Source organism: Mastacembelus armatus, chromosome 5 (genome assembly GCF_900324485.2).
Source record: "Mastacembelus armatus chromosome 5, fMasArm1.2, whole genome shotgun sequence".
In the NCBI taxonomy this organism is placed as follows: domain Eukaryota; kingdom Metazoa; phylum Chordata; class Actinopteri; order Synbranchiformes; family Mastacembelidae; genus Mastacembelus; species Mastacembelus armatus.
In genome coordinates this window covers 1,903,232-1,921,923 of record NC_046637.1, presented here as the reverse complement: position 1 = coordinate 1,921,923, position 18,692 = coordinate 1,903,232, and the positions used below count along the sequence as shown (strand labels likewise).

Here is an 18,692-nt window from a genome sequence, read left to right as displayed (position 1 = left end):
ACAGGTAAATTCTAGAATTTTACTTTTATGATTTAAAATCGATGACTGTGATTAATCACGATTAAATTTTTTAATCTATTGACAGCACTACTTTTAAAACTTCCTGTTTGCAATCTAACAGATCAACCAGCTCAACATGCAAAACCACATCCTGTGTAGATGTGCACTGGTCTTTGCAGTCGATTCAACGGACTTCCTCTGTTGCACACTCACTTCATGAGATGCTTCATATTTTCCATCCAGTGTGATGTTTACCCTTAAGGCAGTCTTCACTCCAACCATTAGGTTTCTTAAAGTTGTTCTACTTAAATTCTGACTTTTCTTACTGACCTATAGGCTTGTACTTGGTTGGTTCTTGTTTTTAGAGTTTTTCGCTCCATTTATTAAGTTTTATTTATTTATTCATTTATTTCATTTTAAATTTCAAAGACAGACTAAGCCCTTTCCTCATTAAATGGTCTATAAGGGGCTTAGGACAGATGCTAACAGCCTAATGTTGTCAATGTGAAGAGATCACGGCTAATTTCACTCCTTCCAACACCCTCCATTAGTGATCTGGTTTTTGGTTCATGATAGAAGCTACTATCCTCACCAAGCTACTGCACAAATTACAGTTCACAGAAACTTTATGTTGCCTGACCTTATTTTACCATATGTTACCATATAAATATATATATGTTTATGGTAACATATGGTAAAATAAGGTTTTATATATATATATATATAAAAAAAAAAAAATTCCCATCTCACCCCTATGGGTGGTGTGTCTTCCTCAATCTCGGGTCCTCTACCAGAGGCCTGGGAGTTTGAGGGTTCTTCGCAGTATCTTAGCTGTTCCTAGCACTGCGCTCTTCTGGACTGAGATCTCTGATGTTGTTCCTGGGATCTGTTGGAGCCACTCTCCCAGTTTGGGGGTCACAGCCCCGAGGGTGCCGATTACCACGGGGACCACTGTTGCCTTCACCTTCCACATCTTTTCTAGCTCTTCTTTAAGCCCTTGGTATTTCTCCAGCTTCTCATGTTCCTTCTTTCTGATGTTGCTGTCACTTGGGATCGCTACATCTACCACTACGGCTTTCTTCTGTTGTTTGTCCACCACTACTATGTCCGGTTGGTTAGCCATCACCTGTTTGTCGGTCTGTATCTGGAAGTCCCACAGGATCTTAGCTCGGTCATTCTCCCTCACCTTTGGAGGCGTGTCCCATTTTGACCTTGGGACCTCCAGCCCATACTCAGCACAGATGTTCCTGTGCACTATGCCGGCCACTTGGTTATGGCGTTCCATGTACGCTCTGCCTGCTAGCATCTTACAACCTGCTGTTATGTGCTGGATTGTCTCAGGGGCATCTTTGCACAGCCTGCACCTGGGGTCCTGCCTGCTGTGGTAGACCCCGGCCTCTATCGATCTTGTGCTCAGGGCCTGTATATATATATATATAAATATAACTGTACCTCAGCTGACATGTGGAATAATAATAATAATAATAATAATAATACATTTTATTTCATGGCGCCTTTCAAACACTCAAGGTCACCTTACAGAGAGAAAAAGGAAGCATGCAGCATGAAATACATAGAGTGCATTAAAACAACAATAAAATCAACAATGCATAAACAGATGGCCAGAATGTAAAGGCAAAAGTGCGTAGCATCCAGGAAGTGGGCGATGTACAGCAAGAGCAAATTGAAACACAGAAACCCAGATGACAGAACAACAAATATGAAACAATATGAGACAATATGAAATAGGCGGAGGGGTAATGTAGAGAATATTGGCCTTAAATAATCAAAACTTTAGTTCTTAAAAAATACACTAGAGTTTTGTTCTTTTCTGTATCTGTGGGACGAGAAAATTGATTTGCCTTAACTTGTTGAGTTTAAAGGAAAAAATGCAAATTAATTAATTTCATTCTTTGCAGATCCAGTGTGAACTAAAACTGGTGACTGATATTTGAACTGTGTGTCTCTGAAATGGAAAAGAGGTTTTTACTGGTATTAGTGTTTATCATGAAGACGCTACAGGTGCGGTTCTATGTTTTATGTTTTTCATATCTCTGTTTGAGCAAGAGCCTACGTGACAGGATACTGTGTACTCCAGGTGGGTGGGGTTGTGTTGTTAAAGTTGTGTTGCTGTGGCTATGTACCAATGTGTTTAGGGGTATTTGTAAGATTTACTTCTCAGTTACGTGAAACTGGGTGTGAGGATGAAACAAGTGAAAGAAGTCAAGCCCAGGATGGAGAACTAACTGTCAAATAAGAGTCTAGGTTTTTGGAATATAACTGTATTAATTGTATAATAATCTTTGATTAACTGCATCTGTGTATAAATGGAAGTCTGCTGCCCAGTAGGAGCTGGGGAAGTGTCTATGTGGCCTGTGCTGCTCCTTTTGCTGCAAAGAAATAAAACTGAAAAGACAGTTTCCTTCTCTTTACTCCTCACCATGTGGTCTCTGAAAGTACATTTCTGTTTTCAGTCAGGCCACCAGTCCATTACAGACACAGGAAGTGTTGCAGCTTTTTGCAGAAATTGCATAAACTGAAAGTGAATGACTGCAGCTTCGTTATGTAGAGACGTTGAATTGAGGCTGAGCTGTTGATGCTGACAGGACTTGGACAACTATGGAGCTTCTTGCTGTCGTGTGTCTCTGCCTCCTGACCTGGTCTGGAACAACGTTTGCTGCTGAAAACGGTGAGAAAAGTCCTGAGTCAGACTGAGACTGGTCCTGAAGTGTCTTTATTCTTTAAAATGAGACGTGCAGGGTATCCACCTGTTGGCAGTGGAACCTGCTGAAAACATGACATTATCATGTTGTCTCCACAGAACTTAGAGAGAACAGCCTTCAACATCACCATTAATTTGGCTCATGTTTGTGTCCAGAAAGGAAAAGCCATGTGAGCAGTTTTACTATGAAGGATATAACGTTTCCAGCAGCTCAGTCTGAAGTGAGCACTTTAATCAGAATCAGATTTAAGTTACAAGTTTGTTCACACAAACAAGGAATTTGACTCTGGTTCACTGAGCTCTTTCTTTGATGAATTTAATTAAGTTAAACCTTTTAAGAGATGGAGGTTTAAAATAAAGAAAGGAAAATAATAAAGAAGGCTAGAAAATATTTTTATATATACAGTATATACAATGTGTGAACTATTGCAGTAGGACTGTAAGAATTTAACTATAAAAGTACAGATGTGCAAATATGCATACAGTGATTATTATTATAGTGATTATCTATTATTATATTAGAGTTCATGAGAGCGACAGCCTGGAGGAAGGTGATGAGCGACTGTAACTGATGCACTTTATTTTAATGTAAGTGAAGATAAAACCTGTGTAGAATTATAAAGCACCACAAATATTCTTCTTCATTAACAAATGAAAGAAAACTCATTCATATTTATGTTTACAATAGACATGAGGGTAATATTAACCACTGCTAAGGCTGCATGCAATGTTTATAATGTAAATATAATAATACACACATGGACTATGTTTTTACACAGAGAATTTATTGAAACCAACCAGGTTCCGGTGAGAAAACGAGGTCAAAGTAACATTATCTCATTGCATTGCTCATATCAACCATTATTCCATTAGAATAATGTTACAAATTGATATGAAGCAATTCATATTGCTTATTAGATTATAGATTCTGTGACTGGATGATAAGTTTGCTATTTGGTTGACAGCACAAAGATGGAGATGGATGGACAGTGTTAGTGTTAGGTAAATTCTCTTTAACAAATAGACTCAGAGGACGAACTTCGGTAAGATTATATAGAAGTTTTACTTGCAAGGAGTAACAGTCACACAGCACCTTGGTACAGCATGAGGGTCACTGGCTGCTTGCAGCCTAACACATCAGTTTTCATGGAAATACAAAAGGGAGGGGATTTCTCACAGAAAGACATCTGGGCCCTTATCAAATAGTCAAGGTCAGAGCAAACTGTGCTCACTGAGAGCAACAATTATATTTCCACAATGCACAATAGGCCCCATTCAGAAGAGTTTCAGTTATACTAAAGTAAGGTGGATCAGGACCCTCACAGGAGGGTAAACATTTTAATTTCTCTAAGAGACAGTGATGGAGGCAATGGGTGAGAGCAGGGTTTTGTCAACAATAGGGCCTTACAGAATAAGGCCCTGTACAAATGCACATTCTCCATAGAGGCCCCTAAAAATATGTAACCGTCTCTTGGTTTGATGGGATTATAATAGAAATAGAAAGTGTTTGTGTTCCCGCTGCCTGACGGTTCCTCAGACAGATAATCATCAAACATGTATTAACAGCAGACCTGCAGGAACAAGTCCAGATTTAGGAGGAAACAGGGCAGTGAAAACACAAAATCCTAATTCTGTTGTTCTAAATAACAACATTAATATGAACTGAATGGACTTCTCTCATATTTCAAGATGTTTTTATTATTTCTCATAATAATTTCATTGCTCATTTCAAAGTGAAGTTGTGTTTGGGATGGGGGGTCATCATGATCCAGATGTGACCATTTAAAGAAGAAGCAGAGAAAGTCTCAGTTTGTTCCGTTTCCTCTTTCTCGCCCACAGACTCTGCAGTTTTTCAGCCAGGCAGCTTTTCCTGTTTGTGCCTGTTTGTGTGGTTTTAGTTTTCTGGCTGCACAGACAGAGATTATCTTAGAAATAAGAAGAACCTTCATGTCTGGGAAGTTTGAATGTCAGTGTGTTATTAGTGTTTCTCACCTGGTTTCTCTGCACATCAACACACAGATTAATGCATGTTTTTGTCTTCAGGACCAGGCGTCATCAAGATGGTGGTGAAACAAGGAGGTGACGCCATCTTACCCTGTTCCCTCAGCCCCAGGGAGAACATTGTCCAAAAATACTTTGAGTGGAAGAGAGATGGTCAGAAGGAGGTGTTCATGTATGATAGTACTATTCATAGCAACAATGGTGGTACAGGTCAAGATGAGCAGTTCAGAGGACGTATCTCTCATTTTCCTGATCAGCTGCAGTTCGGTAACGCCTCCATAGTTATCAGAAAAACAAAGGTGACTGACAGTGGAAAGTACACCTGTGATTTTCCACAGCTTCAGCCAAAAAGAAGAGGCCTCATTGAGCTGGTTGTTGGTGAGTGTTTCTATGAAACAGTGATAGAGTCTCCTGCTCATTTACAGATGTGACTGGTCCAGATGTTTCAGATGAGTTAAACTGTGGTCAGTCAGAAAAACATCTGGACGAGGCTGCAGATTAACTTCAGCCTGTATCTGAGCTGTTATGAAACAGCACCTGTCTGGATTTGTGTTTAAGATGTGAAAGGAGGCATGTCTTTGCCTTTTTTAAGAAACAGGAGCAATAGTATCGATCTCGGCAGGACAGTATCAATCCGATATCAATACCAATGTGGGTATTGATATTATCGATATCAGGATCTATCTGCCCACTCCTAAGAAGAAGAGTGGTGGTGTTTAAGTATCTTGGGATCTTGTTCACGAGTGAGGGAAGTACTGAATGGCAGATTGGCAGACGGTCTGTTGTAGTGAAGGAGCTGAAGGAGCACTACTGCAGATGTATATAGGCTACTGAAGTTTTAATTACATTATTTTAATATAGACAGTTGTGAACTGAAGTGGGACGGTCTAGGTCATGAAACTCCAGCTGTTGTGGCTTGGGCATCTGTTCCAGATGCCTCTCTGGGGAGGTGTTCCAGGCACGTCCCACCCCAAGGAGGCCCCGAGGAAGACCCAGGACATGCTGGAGGGACTATGTCTCTTGGCTGGCCTGGGAACGCCTCGGTGTCCCCTTGGAAGAACTGGAGGGAAGTGACCAGGGAGAAGGAAGTCTAGGCATCCCTAGGCATAGTCTAGGCATAGTCCTGATTTAACATGGTTTCATCTCAGTTTAGACTTGGGTTAGACCTGGTTTAGTCCTAGTTTAGAACCACTTTTAACTTTTAGTCCGTGTTTGGTCCATTAATGGATTTACACTAAAGAAAGTTTCCTCTGTTTCCTATTTACTGATTATTTACTCTTCTGTTCTCTAGTTAATGACCAGTCAGTGACCTAGTACAAATATTGCAAATAACTACAGTGTGAGAAAGATTCTTTACTGCACTCTTTGAGAATGCATTGTTAAAAACATTTTTCAGATTTTTTTAAATACTTTGAATACTTAAGTATTTTTGAAAGCACATATTCCAATAATTTAACTCAAGTGATATTTTGACATACTTGTACTGGAGTAATATTTGACCTAGAGGATCTATACTTTGACTCAAGTAATGAAGTTGAGTACTTTGTCCACGTTTTATTTCAGTTTCAGATGGTAAAAATCTGTCTAATCTACTGGGCAATAAGTTTTAGTGTTTTTCCTCAGAATTACATGTCTGTCCAGTTCATGATGTCACACATGCAGAGATATCTGACATTTTCATCTTGTTTTTGTCTTTTAGATCCTGTTTTAACCTCATGGGGTGCATTTAAATCATGTGTAGTCATCTCTCATCCCACCTTCACATTTCCAAATATACATAATACCAAAACCATGAGGAGCTGATATATGTCAACTGCATCACTTTAAAACAAACACTGAGAGGTTTTATCAGGTGTATTGATCTTAGTTACAGCTGTGAAAGAGTTAAATTGGTAAATGACTGAACAGATAAAAACAGAAGCTTCCTTCTCTCTTTTCCGTTTCCTTCCTATTTCAAATGCAGTAAATCAGTCACATTAACAGGGATCAGGCTGAAATTTACAGGATCTCTCCCTGAACTTGTTTCTAATGTCTGTGCCAAATGTCATGTTGATGGACAGAAGAGGCTCTGAGATATTTGACAAAGTGCAGCACAGAGCATCTCCATCAGATCACTACAGAGCTCTGCAAAACTTCTCCAAAGTTAAAAACTGATGATGATAAATATTTTTTATGACACAGAAAATGTCCCTAAATGTTAGAGCTGATTATAAATAGATGTTTTTAATATTTCGATAAATATTTATATATTTATTATCATTAAAATATTTTTATTTTGACAGATAAAACACTTTTTCTTTCTTATTTTGGTGTCCCACTGCCACAGGAAGTCCAACTGCATTAACTTCCATATATGATCAGGCAGGTAATTTTCCAGGTTCCGAACTCTTGAGTGTTTTCACGGTGCTGACTTTCTATTGGATGATACCAGCTGTCATTAAAACACACGTGGAGGCCGTGTAATAATGCGCTCCTCTGATTGGCTGATGGAGTTGATGTTTATTTATTTTTGTCAGTTTAGGCCGTAGAAAGACTCTGATTGGTTTGTTTAGTTCGTGGGCGTGTACTGATTTCAGAGATACTGAACATCATTGGTCAAATATTTAGTCGATAATTGAAAACGGAGCCAAATGTCGTTGTTTAGGAAGTTTGAGGAGCAGCGTTAAAACTAAACGAGGGAAATAATTCACTTTTATTCAGGTTATTTTTCCTTCCGTTTGAATTGAAACCAAATGGATTTAATCGGTGAGTTTTCTTCTTTAAAACGAGCCGCAGTTTGTGTAGAAATGTCTGATTTTCGTCCTATAAATGTGTTTTAACTGCGCCGAGACAGGTTAGCAGGTAAGTTGCTAACTGTTTACTGCCGTAAAGTGAGACGTTGGTGTGTTTATGTCGTAAGTAGTTGTTTAATGTTCGTAAAGTCGCTGAGAAAACAAAGATTTTATCTTCCAGACGACGTGTAACATGTCTGTGTTGAGGCCTACAGTCACCATGAAATTAGATTCTACATTTATTGGTCATTTTTACACATAAATGTCGGGTCGCATCCAACCTCCGCGCCTTAAACCGTTAAAGGACCGGACAGAGGAAAACATCCCAGGTGAGTCTGTGATGGTGATGACGTCACTGATTTCTACGTCTCACCTGTGTGTCCTCGGTTTTTTTTTTAGAAGTCATAATACATGTTCATTCATAATATATGAAATTCATATATGAAAATATTAATAAATTTAATTTCTTCCAACAGTGGTAAGTAACTGCAATTAAATGCGTTTTTTAAAAATTTTTTTATTTGATATCACTGTTGAAGACATTGTTCACACTGTGTTCACAGGTGCAGCTCCAGAACCATCAGTCACAATACTTGATGAGACAAAGGCCTGGGCTCTGCTTCAGTGTGTAGTTAAAGGAGCTTCTCCCAAACCACAGCTCCAGTGGCAGGACAGTGGTGGAAACATGGTTCCTGCTAAAGATCCTCAGGTCACAGACAGAGGAGGCAGCTACGACATTATCCTCCAAACTACTGTGACCAAGACCGACAACTATCGCTGTGTAGCCACACAGAAGGAGATCAACCATCAGGTTCATGCTGAGATATATGTGCATCTGAATGGTCAGTGATAGTTTCACATTATATAACAAAAAATATTTGGAGTAAAAGTTAATGTTTCTGCTCAGTCTGAATTCACTTTTAGGGAAAAACTCTTCATTACTTCTTTTATTTGTTTGAGATGTGACTGTTACCATAATTAGATATGGCTACTGCATGAGCAGTGTGTGGCACAGTTACATTGTGATCTCTGAATGTTAGATTACTGATTTTTGAGTGTTTTAGAGAAAAGGCTGTGGTTATAGAAAAGTGAAGTCAAGGTAAACCTTCTGCTACTGAAACGTTTGAGCTCTATCTCCTGAAATTTCTCTGTTCTTGCATTTTGGAGATTTCCACATTATCTTTAGTGAAATGTGCTTTTTTACTGTGACATGATGATGAGATTAAATACTTAGGAATTAGTTGAATCCCACTAACATTAATTCAGGCTGTGAGGACCCCAGATGGGCCCAGTTTGTTGCCTCCTTGTTTTCAGCTGCTCTTCTTTATCTGCTGTGCACAGACTGAAGCTCAGCTCTGACTCCTGATTTGGAAACTTTCAGCTGAGATGACACAGATCAAGACCTGTTGTCTGCTCCCTCAGGCTGTTTTCAGTCCATTTCAGGTGTCTTAAGATTTGATTCATGGAGCCAGATGTTCCAGCTCTTTGTAAACTCACACTGGGTTTGACTAGTTATAAGGGCCCTGGTTACATAGAGGAGATTAAACCATGACTGGATTAAAATGGTCCCAGCACACAGACTAGGTCTGCCACAGACTCTGTTGTTAGAAACATTTCCAGCTGCTAATGACAAAACTGGCCTGTTAGAGAATCTACAGTCCAGTTGAAGCTGTGAGAGATGATGGAGCAAAGGTCTGAGCAGACACTGATGTAACTGTCAGAGTGTAGAGTTGTAGGATGGGAGCTCCAGCTGTTGTCCAACTATGAAGAGAGACAACAATGATCACCTGAATCAGCTGAATCCTCCACAGTTTAACCAGCTCTGGCTCAATATGTCCTGAATGTTAGAGACATGAGTGAGATTCATGTTACACATCATGAACTAACATCACACAACATAACACAACCTGACTCCCACTATCAGCAATAAATCATGAGACTGTGACAGCAGACTGAGGCGTCCTCTTCATGAGCAGTAAACTGATGTTCCTGTGTAAAATCAGTGGAATGTCCCTTTACAGACTCATGAAGACTCAGGTGTGGAGATGTAGATTCACCTCTGGTCTCATTCCAGGTGGATTTGATGTCAAACATTTGATCAGAGCTTCATCTGTGTCTGATGTTCAGGGTGTAGGATGAACTGAGATGGTGAGACATGAGCAGGTGTTTCTGTTTTTCTGTCCTCCCTGTTTCCACACACGAGGGCTCAGAATATTAGGAACCCCTGTGAATATAACGTATGACGCTCACATATCAAATAAGTATAGAAGGTAGTTAACATCAGCTACCCAGCGGTATGTAAAGTACTTCAAATTAGAAGTATATAGCAGCAGTATGGAAAGTACATTCCTCACAGTCACTACTGGGACCAGAACCAGAACCAGGCTGTGAGCTGTGGAGCCCAGCAGGAGGAAACTGGTCCTAACATCACTGTGCCTGCTCACATTCATCCCACTGCTGCTTTTATCTGCTCAGCACTTTCCATTTTAGCAGCTCACACACATTTAGTTGTCGTCTGTATGAAAACTGATGTTTAACCTGCTGGACATGATGTGACCTCACAGTCTGACTCTGACTTTGTCTCTTCAGCTCCAGAGACTCCGACTGGATGGATTGTTGGTGGGGTTTTAGGTGGTCTTCTTCTTCTCATTATTATCCTTGTAATCACATATAGGAAACGTAAGTTGAATGATTTTATCGACCTATTAATAATGAGCAGAACAGAAATGCTTCTCATATGTGTTTTATTTTTAGAGACCTGACATTCTTGAGGCCTTGATATATGGGCTCATATAAAATTCACTGACTATTGTCCATAATTGATGAAATCAAAGATAAATGTAGTAGACTTGCATTATCACAGTGTGTTTTGATTTAAATGTACATATCATTCAGTTCCATCCATGTTTTCCCTTTGGTGCCTTCACTTTAATGCAGAAGGAAGAATCTTCTCTCAACTAAAACTAGACTGACAAACACTTATACTCACATTCACATCTACAGGAAGTTTAGAGTCTCAAACCAACGTAACCATGTTGGGAAGTGATTTACAAATAAGAAGCATCAACTCAGAGAAACAGAAAATATACACCAGAGGGAAAAACAGCAACAAATAAAAGAAAAGACTGAGAAACACAAATCTTAATTAATTTCCAAACCAGTTTTTGACAAAAAGAAATAATAAATAGAAAATTGTGAAATGATCTTTGGGCAGGGGAAAATCAGCTTCACGGATTCAATGATAAATAAATTCTGAGATTGTGCATCTTGAATTTTTTTGATAATGCTGAGATGTTTGTGTGATTGTATTTTCTTTCTGTTACAGGCAGAGGTGGTTTATAAAACATTTCTACTGGATCAGCATGAGTCTGTAAACTGGACCTGTGGCTTGAAGTTGGTGGTGTAAATGTGTTATTGTGTTTTTTTTTTATTTTTGTGGGCTCGAGTTTGAGTTTTAGACCAAAAACATGAAAATATGTTTTTTTTTTTTAAATGTGAACCCGTTGCCCAGCCCTCACTTCCCCAGAGTGTTTAATGAAGTCCTGGTTTCAGGTTTAAAGACAGAAATAGAGTCTAAACCAAAAGTCCAGATCAGGTTAGTGTTTTTATGACATATTTGAACCACCTGCCCAAATTTCTTAGTCCAGACACTTGTTTGTGCTCAGCCAAAATCTGAGTGCACACAGACTCTGCATCACAAACACAGTGACGGCCCATGACCCAGAAATGTAAACTGGGAGCTTGTTCCATGCCCTTGACGTTGTTCTCCATCCCTGCTCTGATTCTTATTAAACACACACAGACTTTTCTCTGTTCTGTCTTGATGTTGTTCAAACAGAGCAGCTCCTCTTCCTGTTGTCTGCAGCTGCAGCAAACACATTTCTGTCAAAGCTGAAACACCAAAATGTTGAAGGACGTTTCACATGTAAAAGGAAACAGTGTTTGTTGCTGTGATTGTTCCACCTGTTCAGGCTGCAGAGCAGGTCTGAAAATACAGGAGACAGATTCAGTAAAATCCATTAAGTTCAGCTGAAACTGATCTGACCCAGTTTTGTCCTGACATGTGACTGCTGCAGCTCAGCATATATATTCATATATACTCATTAATAAACAGGCTGTGAATAACACAGACATGACAAGCAGCTTTATTTTAACTGATACATACTGTATATGCAGCTAATGTCCTATTAAAGCTCATGTGGAGTTAAGCAGGTGATGGTGTTTTAATGCTGCAGAACAGATTATCACTGAACTGTTCATTTACATCTCAGTAAAATGTGTTTATGTGTCTGCAGCTTTGACACAAAACAGACTCAGACTTAACAGGATCATTAATGTGGTTCAGGACTTTAACAGCTGAAACAGATTGTTTGATTCTCAGTTTGTGTTTTTACTGTTTTATCATTTTACTTTATGATTTTTAATCCTGTTAATGTTGATGCAGATTCATGTTAAATGAAAAATATGTTTGAATGTTTGGGATGTGTGATAAATATTTTGTTAGCAAAGCAGGATAATGAGAGAAAAATAAAATAAAAGCAACATCCAAGTTATAAAGTGACCAAACTAAGAGAAAACTCCCTAATAATAAATGTTTAAATAGCTCAAACTGATTTTATTTGAAGGGGCTTCGACCAAAAATCAGGAGAGACCTGAGGGAAACTTTCAGGCTGCAGCTCAGAAGTTAAAATGTCTCTAATCTCAACATGTGGAGACTAAAAATTGATGAAATTTAAAATAGTAAAATTTACAGCAGCTGAAGTTTAAACAGCATCATTTTGGATGAAGTGGAGACAGATGAGTGACTTGACTGATGCCTGAATACAGAGAACTGTTACTGTCCATAAAATAAAATTAAACTGTAGAGAAGTTGTTGATTTGTCACTTTTTAAAAACTGTACATTTCCTTCTGCTGAGCAACAAACTGAAACTCAGACTGATCCCAGTGGTCAGAGCTGCAACTTTACATTAACTCATTGTTTTTTAATGTGAATGAGAAGAAAACTGTGAATGAAAATGTGATAGAAAATCTTCCATTGATCAGATCTGACCTCACTGCTTGTAGCTAAAAGCTGAAAAATGTCCAAGTGTCTGTTGTGACTGTTCTGGATGTTTCTGTCTGTTCACACTTTGGTCAGAGAAACTGATTTTACTCTGAAATAAGAAGCAGCAGCTGCAGGAAACCTGGATCTGTCTGCTTCCTCCATGGACTTCACAGCTTTGTTGTTACTGACTCATACAGACTAATATATTTCCCACTGTCTCTGCAGCATTTTAACCTTTGATTATTCATCAGCACATTGATGTTGTTGTGACTGTGAGGAATCAGGGACGTGCAGCAGGAGCCTCAGTGCAGACCTGATGGAGTGTGAGTTGTACAGGAAGTGTTGCTGCTGTTAGCGGAAGCCTAGAGAGTGAAAGTGTGGGCTGAGTCCGTCCAGCTGTCAGCAGCGGCTGCAGCTTCGTTATATGGAGACGTTGAAGTGATGCTGAGCTGTTGATGCTGACAGGACTTGGACAACTATGGAGCTTCTTGCTGTCGTGTGTCTCTGCCTCCTGACCTGGTCTGGAACAACTTAAACGAATCTGCATCTTTTAATCTCGTCCTGCCAGAAACACAGATGCCCCCACCAGGACTCTTCCAGGCGGACACGGTTCAGTTTAACCCCCTTCCTCTATACCCGGACCCAGGCAGCCCGCTCACTCACCTGGGGACGCTGCTGGCCAGACACTCCGCTAAATACGGAGCAGAACTCAGTTTAGAGACGGACGGTGCTGAGCCAAACAGTCCTTCTTCTTCTCCTCCTTCCTGGTGTCCCTGACTTATTCTGTTAGAAGCTGATCTTCTTCAGATGATCTGTGTGTCCTGCAGGTTTTTTGCCCAGTTGGTCTGATGAACTTATACTGTGCAGTGTTGGTCACTGGGTCTGTCAGTAACTTTGGTCCAGACTGAAACAAACTGTTTGAACAGCCCAGAAATGGATTGGCACAGATTTTTGGTTTATTGTTCCCAGATGAAAAAAAACTATTGACCGATCTTTGGGGCTTGTGCCATGAATCCATTAAGTAATATAACTATATAACTAATTTCAACATCCAAATGTAATGAATTTGCATTATTTTTAATGACAAGATTCAGGGTATTAAACAAACAATAAATTGCACAAGGCAGATACCAACTCTGCAGCCATCCAGGAGACACTTGGTAGAACTGACACACTTTACACCAGTAAATGACATAACAGTTGAAGAGACCATCTCCTGTCTAAGTTCATCCACCTGTTGCCTTGATGTTTTACCCACTAGATTATTGAAATCAGTACTAAGCAGTTTGTTACCACAACTCACTCACTTAGTTAATAACTCATTACAGTCTGGAACATTTCCAAGGGCCTTACAAATTGCTGTCATCAAGCCTCTCCTGAAGAAGAGCAGTCTTGATGCCATGGTACTGAACAACTACCGGCCCATATCAAACCTGCCGTTTTTAGGCAAAATCATTGAAAAAGTTGTTTACCAACAACTTACTGACTTTCTCATGCTAAACAACTGCTTTGATGATTTTCAGTCAGGTTTTAGGCCCCATCACAGCACTGAGACTGCCCTCATCAAGGTGACAAATGACTTTCGTCTGAACACCGACGCCTGGCAGAGTCTTTGTCTTAGTACTGCTGGATCTAAGTGCTGCTTTTGACACAGTGGACCATGTGATCCTGTTACAAAGGTTAGAGGACTGGATAGGCATCTCTGATACTGCCCTTAAATGGTTTAAGTCCTATCTTGAAGACAGGAAGTATTGTAACTGTGTCCCAGACCAAATGGCGTTGACATGTGGGGTCCCCCAAGGGTCCATCTTGGGACCCCTTTTGTTCAATCTTTACATGTTTCCTTTAGGCCAGTTAATACGCAACAATAATGTGTCCTACCATAACTATGCAGATGACACTCAGATTTACATTTCACTCACAGCTGGTGAATATGGACCAGTCGACTCACTGTGCTGCTGTATTGAACAGATCACTCTGTGGATGCAAAACAACTCTCTCCAAATAAACAGTGGCAAGACTGAAATAATCATCTTTGGGCCTCAGAAACAAAGAGAAAGTGTCAGCAGTCACCTTGAGTCTCTTTCTCTAAAATCGATAAAATTGTCAGCATTTTACCATCTCCAAAACATTGCCAGAATCAAAGGGATCATGTCTAAACCAGACTTGGAAAGACTCATCCATGCTTTTATCTCTATCAGGTTAGATTACTGTAACGGCCTGTTCACGGGGCTCTCAAAACGAGCTGTAAGGCAGCTGCAGTACATTCAGAACGCTGCTGCTCGGGTCCTGACTAGAACCAGGAAGTACAACCACATTACTCCTGTTCTCAGATTCTGCTCGTGCCCAGAGTCAGAACTAACCAGGGAGAAGCAGCGTTTCAGTTCTATGCAGCTAAAACCTGGAATAGTCTCCTGATGATGTTAGACAAGCCTCATCTCTGGCAATGTTTAAGTCCAAGCTAAAAACCTTTCTTTTTAGTGTGGCCTGTAACATATGACCTGACTAGACCTGACAGTGTTTTATCCAAAGTGATCTATCTGCACTCAGTTTCCTCTAATATTAATTTTTAATTAATGTTAACTTTTTATTATTATTATATTTATTCTTGCTTATGTATTTTTAACCTGTCTTTTATTTCTGTAAAGCACTTTGAATTACTCTGTGTATGAATTGTGCTATATAAATAAACTTGCCTTGCCTAATATTGATAGTTTTTGTTTTTATTGACAGGGTTGTCCTCTGAGATAAACGACCACTGATGCTGTCACATTATCCATCTCTGATCCAGATTAATGCAGTACATTGTTTTCGTTGTTAGTAACTGACAGTGTTATTGTCTAACCAGGAGACTGGACCCGGGTTTTCAGGGCTGTCAGTTACTGGGAACAAGGGAACCAGCGAGAGAAGACCACGCAGACCAGAGCGTCGTCATCCTGCACGCCAAGGTGGCTCAGAAATCCTACGGCAACGAGAAAAGGTTTGCTGCTGCTTGTCTGGAGCGATGGAGTTCACATTGTATGAAAAACTAATGTTTTTTAAATCACCTGCAGGTTTTTCTGCCCTCCTCCTTGTGTTTATATCAGAGGTCATGGATGGAGGGTCATGCAGGACCATCTGAAAGGTGAAGAGACAAACGTATAAAGACAAATTCAGTGACTCTCAGTTCGTCTCATGAACCAGAAGTTTCTCATCTCATCCTTCTCTCTTCTTCCCTTTTCTTTCTCCTGTTTGTTCTACCCTCCGGTCCTCCGGTCCTCCGGTCTTCTGCCTCCAGCGGCGGGTTGTGGAGACTCTGTGTATCGAGTGTGTGGTTACATGTGTCTGGACAGCTCCAGTCAGTCTCAGGCCGACACGTTCAAACTGCTCTTTGATGAACAGCCGAACTCCAGGGTGAGGGAACTGCGAAGAACAGATCCAGTGATGGAGGAAAAGTTACAGACCACCAGAGTCATTACATCCTGAGGGGAACATCAGTATCTGAGCCACAGTTTATGGTTTAGACATTTCTGCAACCAGATCTGTGTGATTAATAAATCTGAGCTTGGTTTATGCTGAACGGCCGATCATCCGCCTGTAGAGGAGAGAGTGCTGGGATCCTGAGGGTTTACTCAGACAGGACAGTCCCCTCCTTTATTCCAGACCCCTGTTGACTGGACAAACAGTCTGAGCTGAAATCCTCGCTGCTGTAAACAGACTGTGTGTGTCCACTGCTCTCTAGCTCATTAACTTTCTGAGAGAGCACAAGAAACAGACGTCCTGCCCCTGAATGACAGTACAGTCCATCAGTCAGGGCGTCCTTCACACGCTAAAGGAGCTTATTGTTATAAAAGTGTTTGTTTCTCAGTGAACCAGTGGTTCTTTGTGAGAAGAACAGGCCTTAAAGAATCTGACCCCTCATTTCATCTGCACAGTTTTCCTGGAAAGTCTCTGTCGTCTGAGTCTTCACTGCGTCTGAGCTTGGACCGAATGTTGCATCTACGTATTGACACATAAACGACGACACACACAGGAGAACGTGGTGCATCTGTCTGAGCAGCTGGAAAACAACAGCCCAGAGTTCAGGTCAGAGCAGAGCGAACATCAAACCACACTCAGGTGTCGTCTGGTCACCTGACTGCAGGTCATTAGGTCTAATCCATCAGTCCTGCAGTGAATCCTCCTTCATAAACTCATCATGGACAGTTTTTGTTGAGGACCCTGCAGGTTGTGCTGATGTTTGAGTACTGAGTTGTTTTCATTTTTAGCTCTACGTCTGAGGGCTTGTGTTCTCTAGTGAAGGTCGACAGAGACTAGAGTTGGACTTACTGTAAAAGAGCAGAAAAAGGTTTTAGAGTTTAAGCGTCTGTAAGAGAAGGAGGACGACACCGTGTTGACTCTGAAAACAAACGCTCTTCCTGGCAGGAAGCGTTTTCCCAGAGGACACAGCTCAGAAACGAAGCCACAGTCACATGTCGAGTCAGACAGTTTCATACATGGACCATACGACATGTCTGTGTTCAGTTTGTCTGGATGAGACAAATATTAGGACATTACACATTAATTTAGATCATTAACACTCAGTCCTTCTCTAACATCAACCAAAACACTGCTGCTGCAGAAACTAAACCTCAGAGTCCAGAGTCCTGCTTTGTCCGCCCACCTCAGAGTCCAGAGTCACAACTTAGGCCTTTAATCTGTGATAACACATCATGTTTTAGAAGTTGATTCAATTATTTAGATAAAAATTTATACACACTTAATAAATGAAGCATAGAAGATTTGTAACACATCCATATGTCCAGCAGGGGGTGCTAGTTGCTCATAACCAGCTCCAGATGTTTCCGTGATGTTTCTGTGTCAGAGCCCCGAGGCCTTTTCACAGCCTGAGGAAACATTTCAGTTCACGTTAAAAACGGAGCCAGCACCATGTGACCGGTTCAGGATCAGGGACAGGTGGAAGTGCTGCTGAACAGGTTCCTGACAGTGTCACAAACATTGTACTGATGTTGTGCAACGATTTTATTCCGGGCGCCAACATAAATAATGTTTCGCTAACGTGCAGACTGAGAATAAAGGAAATGAAATCCAAGACACTGATGTGATGTTTCCTGTTCACCTGAGAACTAGGCTCAGGTTTGAGCCACCAAAATACTTTATGCAGGAGCGTTTTACTGTATCTCCACAAACCCTGAGCCTCCAGAGTCACAGTAACATTTAATGCATTTACAAATATCTGACCCACATCAACTCCAGATGTTTTGCACTGAAAATAAAATAAAATAAAACATGAAATCTTTTCTGTTTCTTCTCTTCTGTCTCTGCAGACGCCTGAGAGGAATCAACAAAGCCAAAGTTTGGATGATGCCGTGATGTCGCCACCATTCAAGAACAGTTATAACTCATTTGAGAGCCTCACTCTTAGTCTCTCACATACAAACTGGAAAACACAAAAACCAGTTCTACTTGTCATTTTGTACCGTCCACCTGTTCCTTACTCAGAGTTTTTAACTGAATTCCCTGACTTCCTGTCTGATTTAGTGCTTAGATCAGATAAAGTCATTATAGTGGGAGATTTTAACATTCATGTAGATGTTGAAAATAACAGCCTCAGCATTGCATTTAATTCTATATTAGATTCAATTGGTTTCATTCAAAACGTTAATAAACCCACCCACTGTTTTAATCACACCCTTGATCTTGTTCTGACCTATGGCATCGAAATTGAACATCTAATAATTTTCCCCCCAAATCCTGTTTTGTCAGATCATTCTTTAATAACTTTCGAATTTAAAATGATGGATCATGCAGCGTCTGGAAGAAAATTCCACTACAGCAGATGTTTATCCGACAACGCTGTTAATAAATTTAAGAAAATGATTCCATCTTTATTTGCATCTATGCCAAGTATAAACATAGTGGAGGGCAGCTGCCTTAAGCCTACTCCCTACCAAATTGATCATGTTGTTGACAGCGCTGTAACCTCACTGCGTGAAACGCTTGATTCTGTAGCCCCTCTGAAAAAGAAGTTAGTGATTCAGAGAAGACTAGCCCCATGGTATAATTTACATGTTCGTACCTTAAAGCAGGCATCACGAAGGCTGGAAAGGAAGTGGCGTTCCACAAACTTAGAGGAAATTTTTCTAGCCTGGAAAAACAGTCTACTAACATATA

General features: G+C 40.4%; 1 protein-coding gene and 1 long non-coding RNA gene across 3 annotated transcripts; both read left to right on the top strand.

The window, feature by feature from the left end:
• Nucleotides 1-2,447: 2,447 nt before the first annotated feature.
• Nucleotides 2,448-12,525, top strand: LOC113130554 (CD276 antigen-like). Of its 2 annotated transcripts, XM_026307291.2 has the most exons (7): nt 2,448-2,689; nt 4,766-5,101; nt 6,423-6,430; nt 7,793-7,823; nt 8,058-8,336; nt 10,084-10,173; nt 10,820-12,525. In XM_026307291.2, exons 1-7 carry the CDS (start codon nt 2,620-2,622, stop codon nt 10,834-10,836), a joined length of 831 nt encoding a protein of 276 aa, XP_026163076.1. In that variant the 5' UTR covers nt 2,448-2,619; the 3' UTR covers nt 10,837-12,525. The 2 variants fall into 2 exon arrangements, with proteins under 2 accessions (XP_026163076.1, XP_026163077.1); XM_026307292.1 differs by lacking the exons at nt 6,423-6,430; nt 7,793-7,823 and having other exon boundaries at nt 2,453-2,689.
• Nucleotides 12,526-15,235: 2,710 nt separating this feature from the next.
• On the top strand, nt 15,236-18,001 carry LOC113130559 (uncharacterized). Its single transcript, XR_003295714.1, has 5 exons — nt 15,236-15,519; nt 15,593-15,663; nt 15,817-15,932; nt 16,454-16,604; nt 17,846-18,001. It is a non-coding gene; the product is annotated as an uncharacterized LOC113130559 (long non-coding RNA).
• The last annotated feature ends 691 nt before the right edge of the window (nt 18,002-18,692 follow it).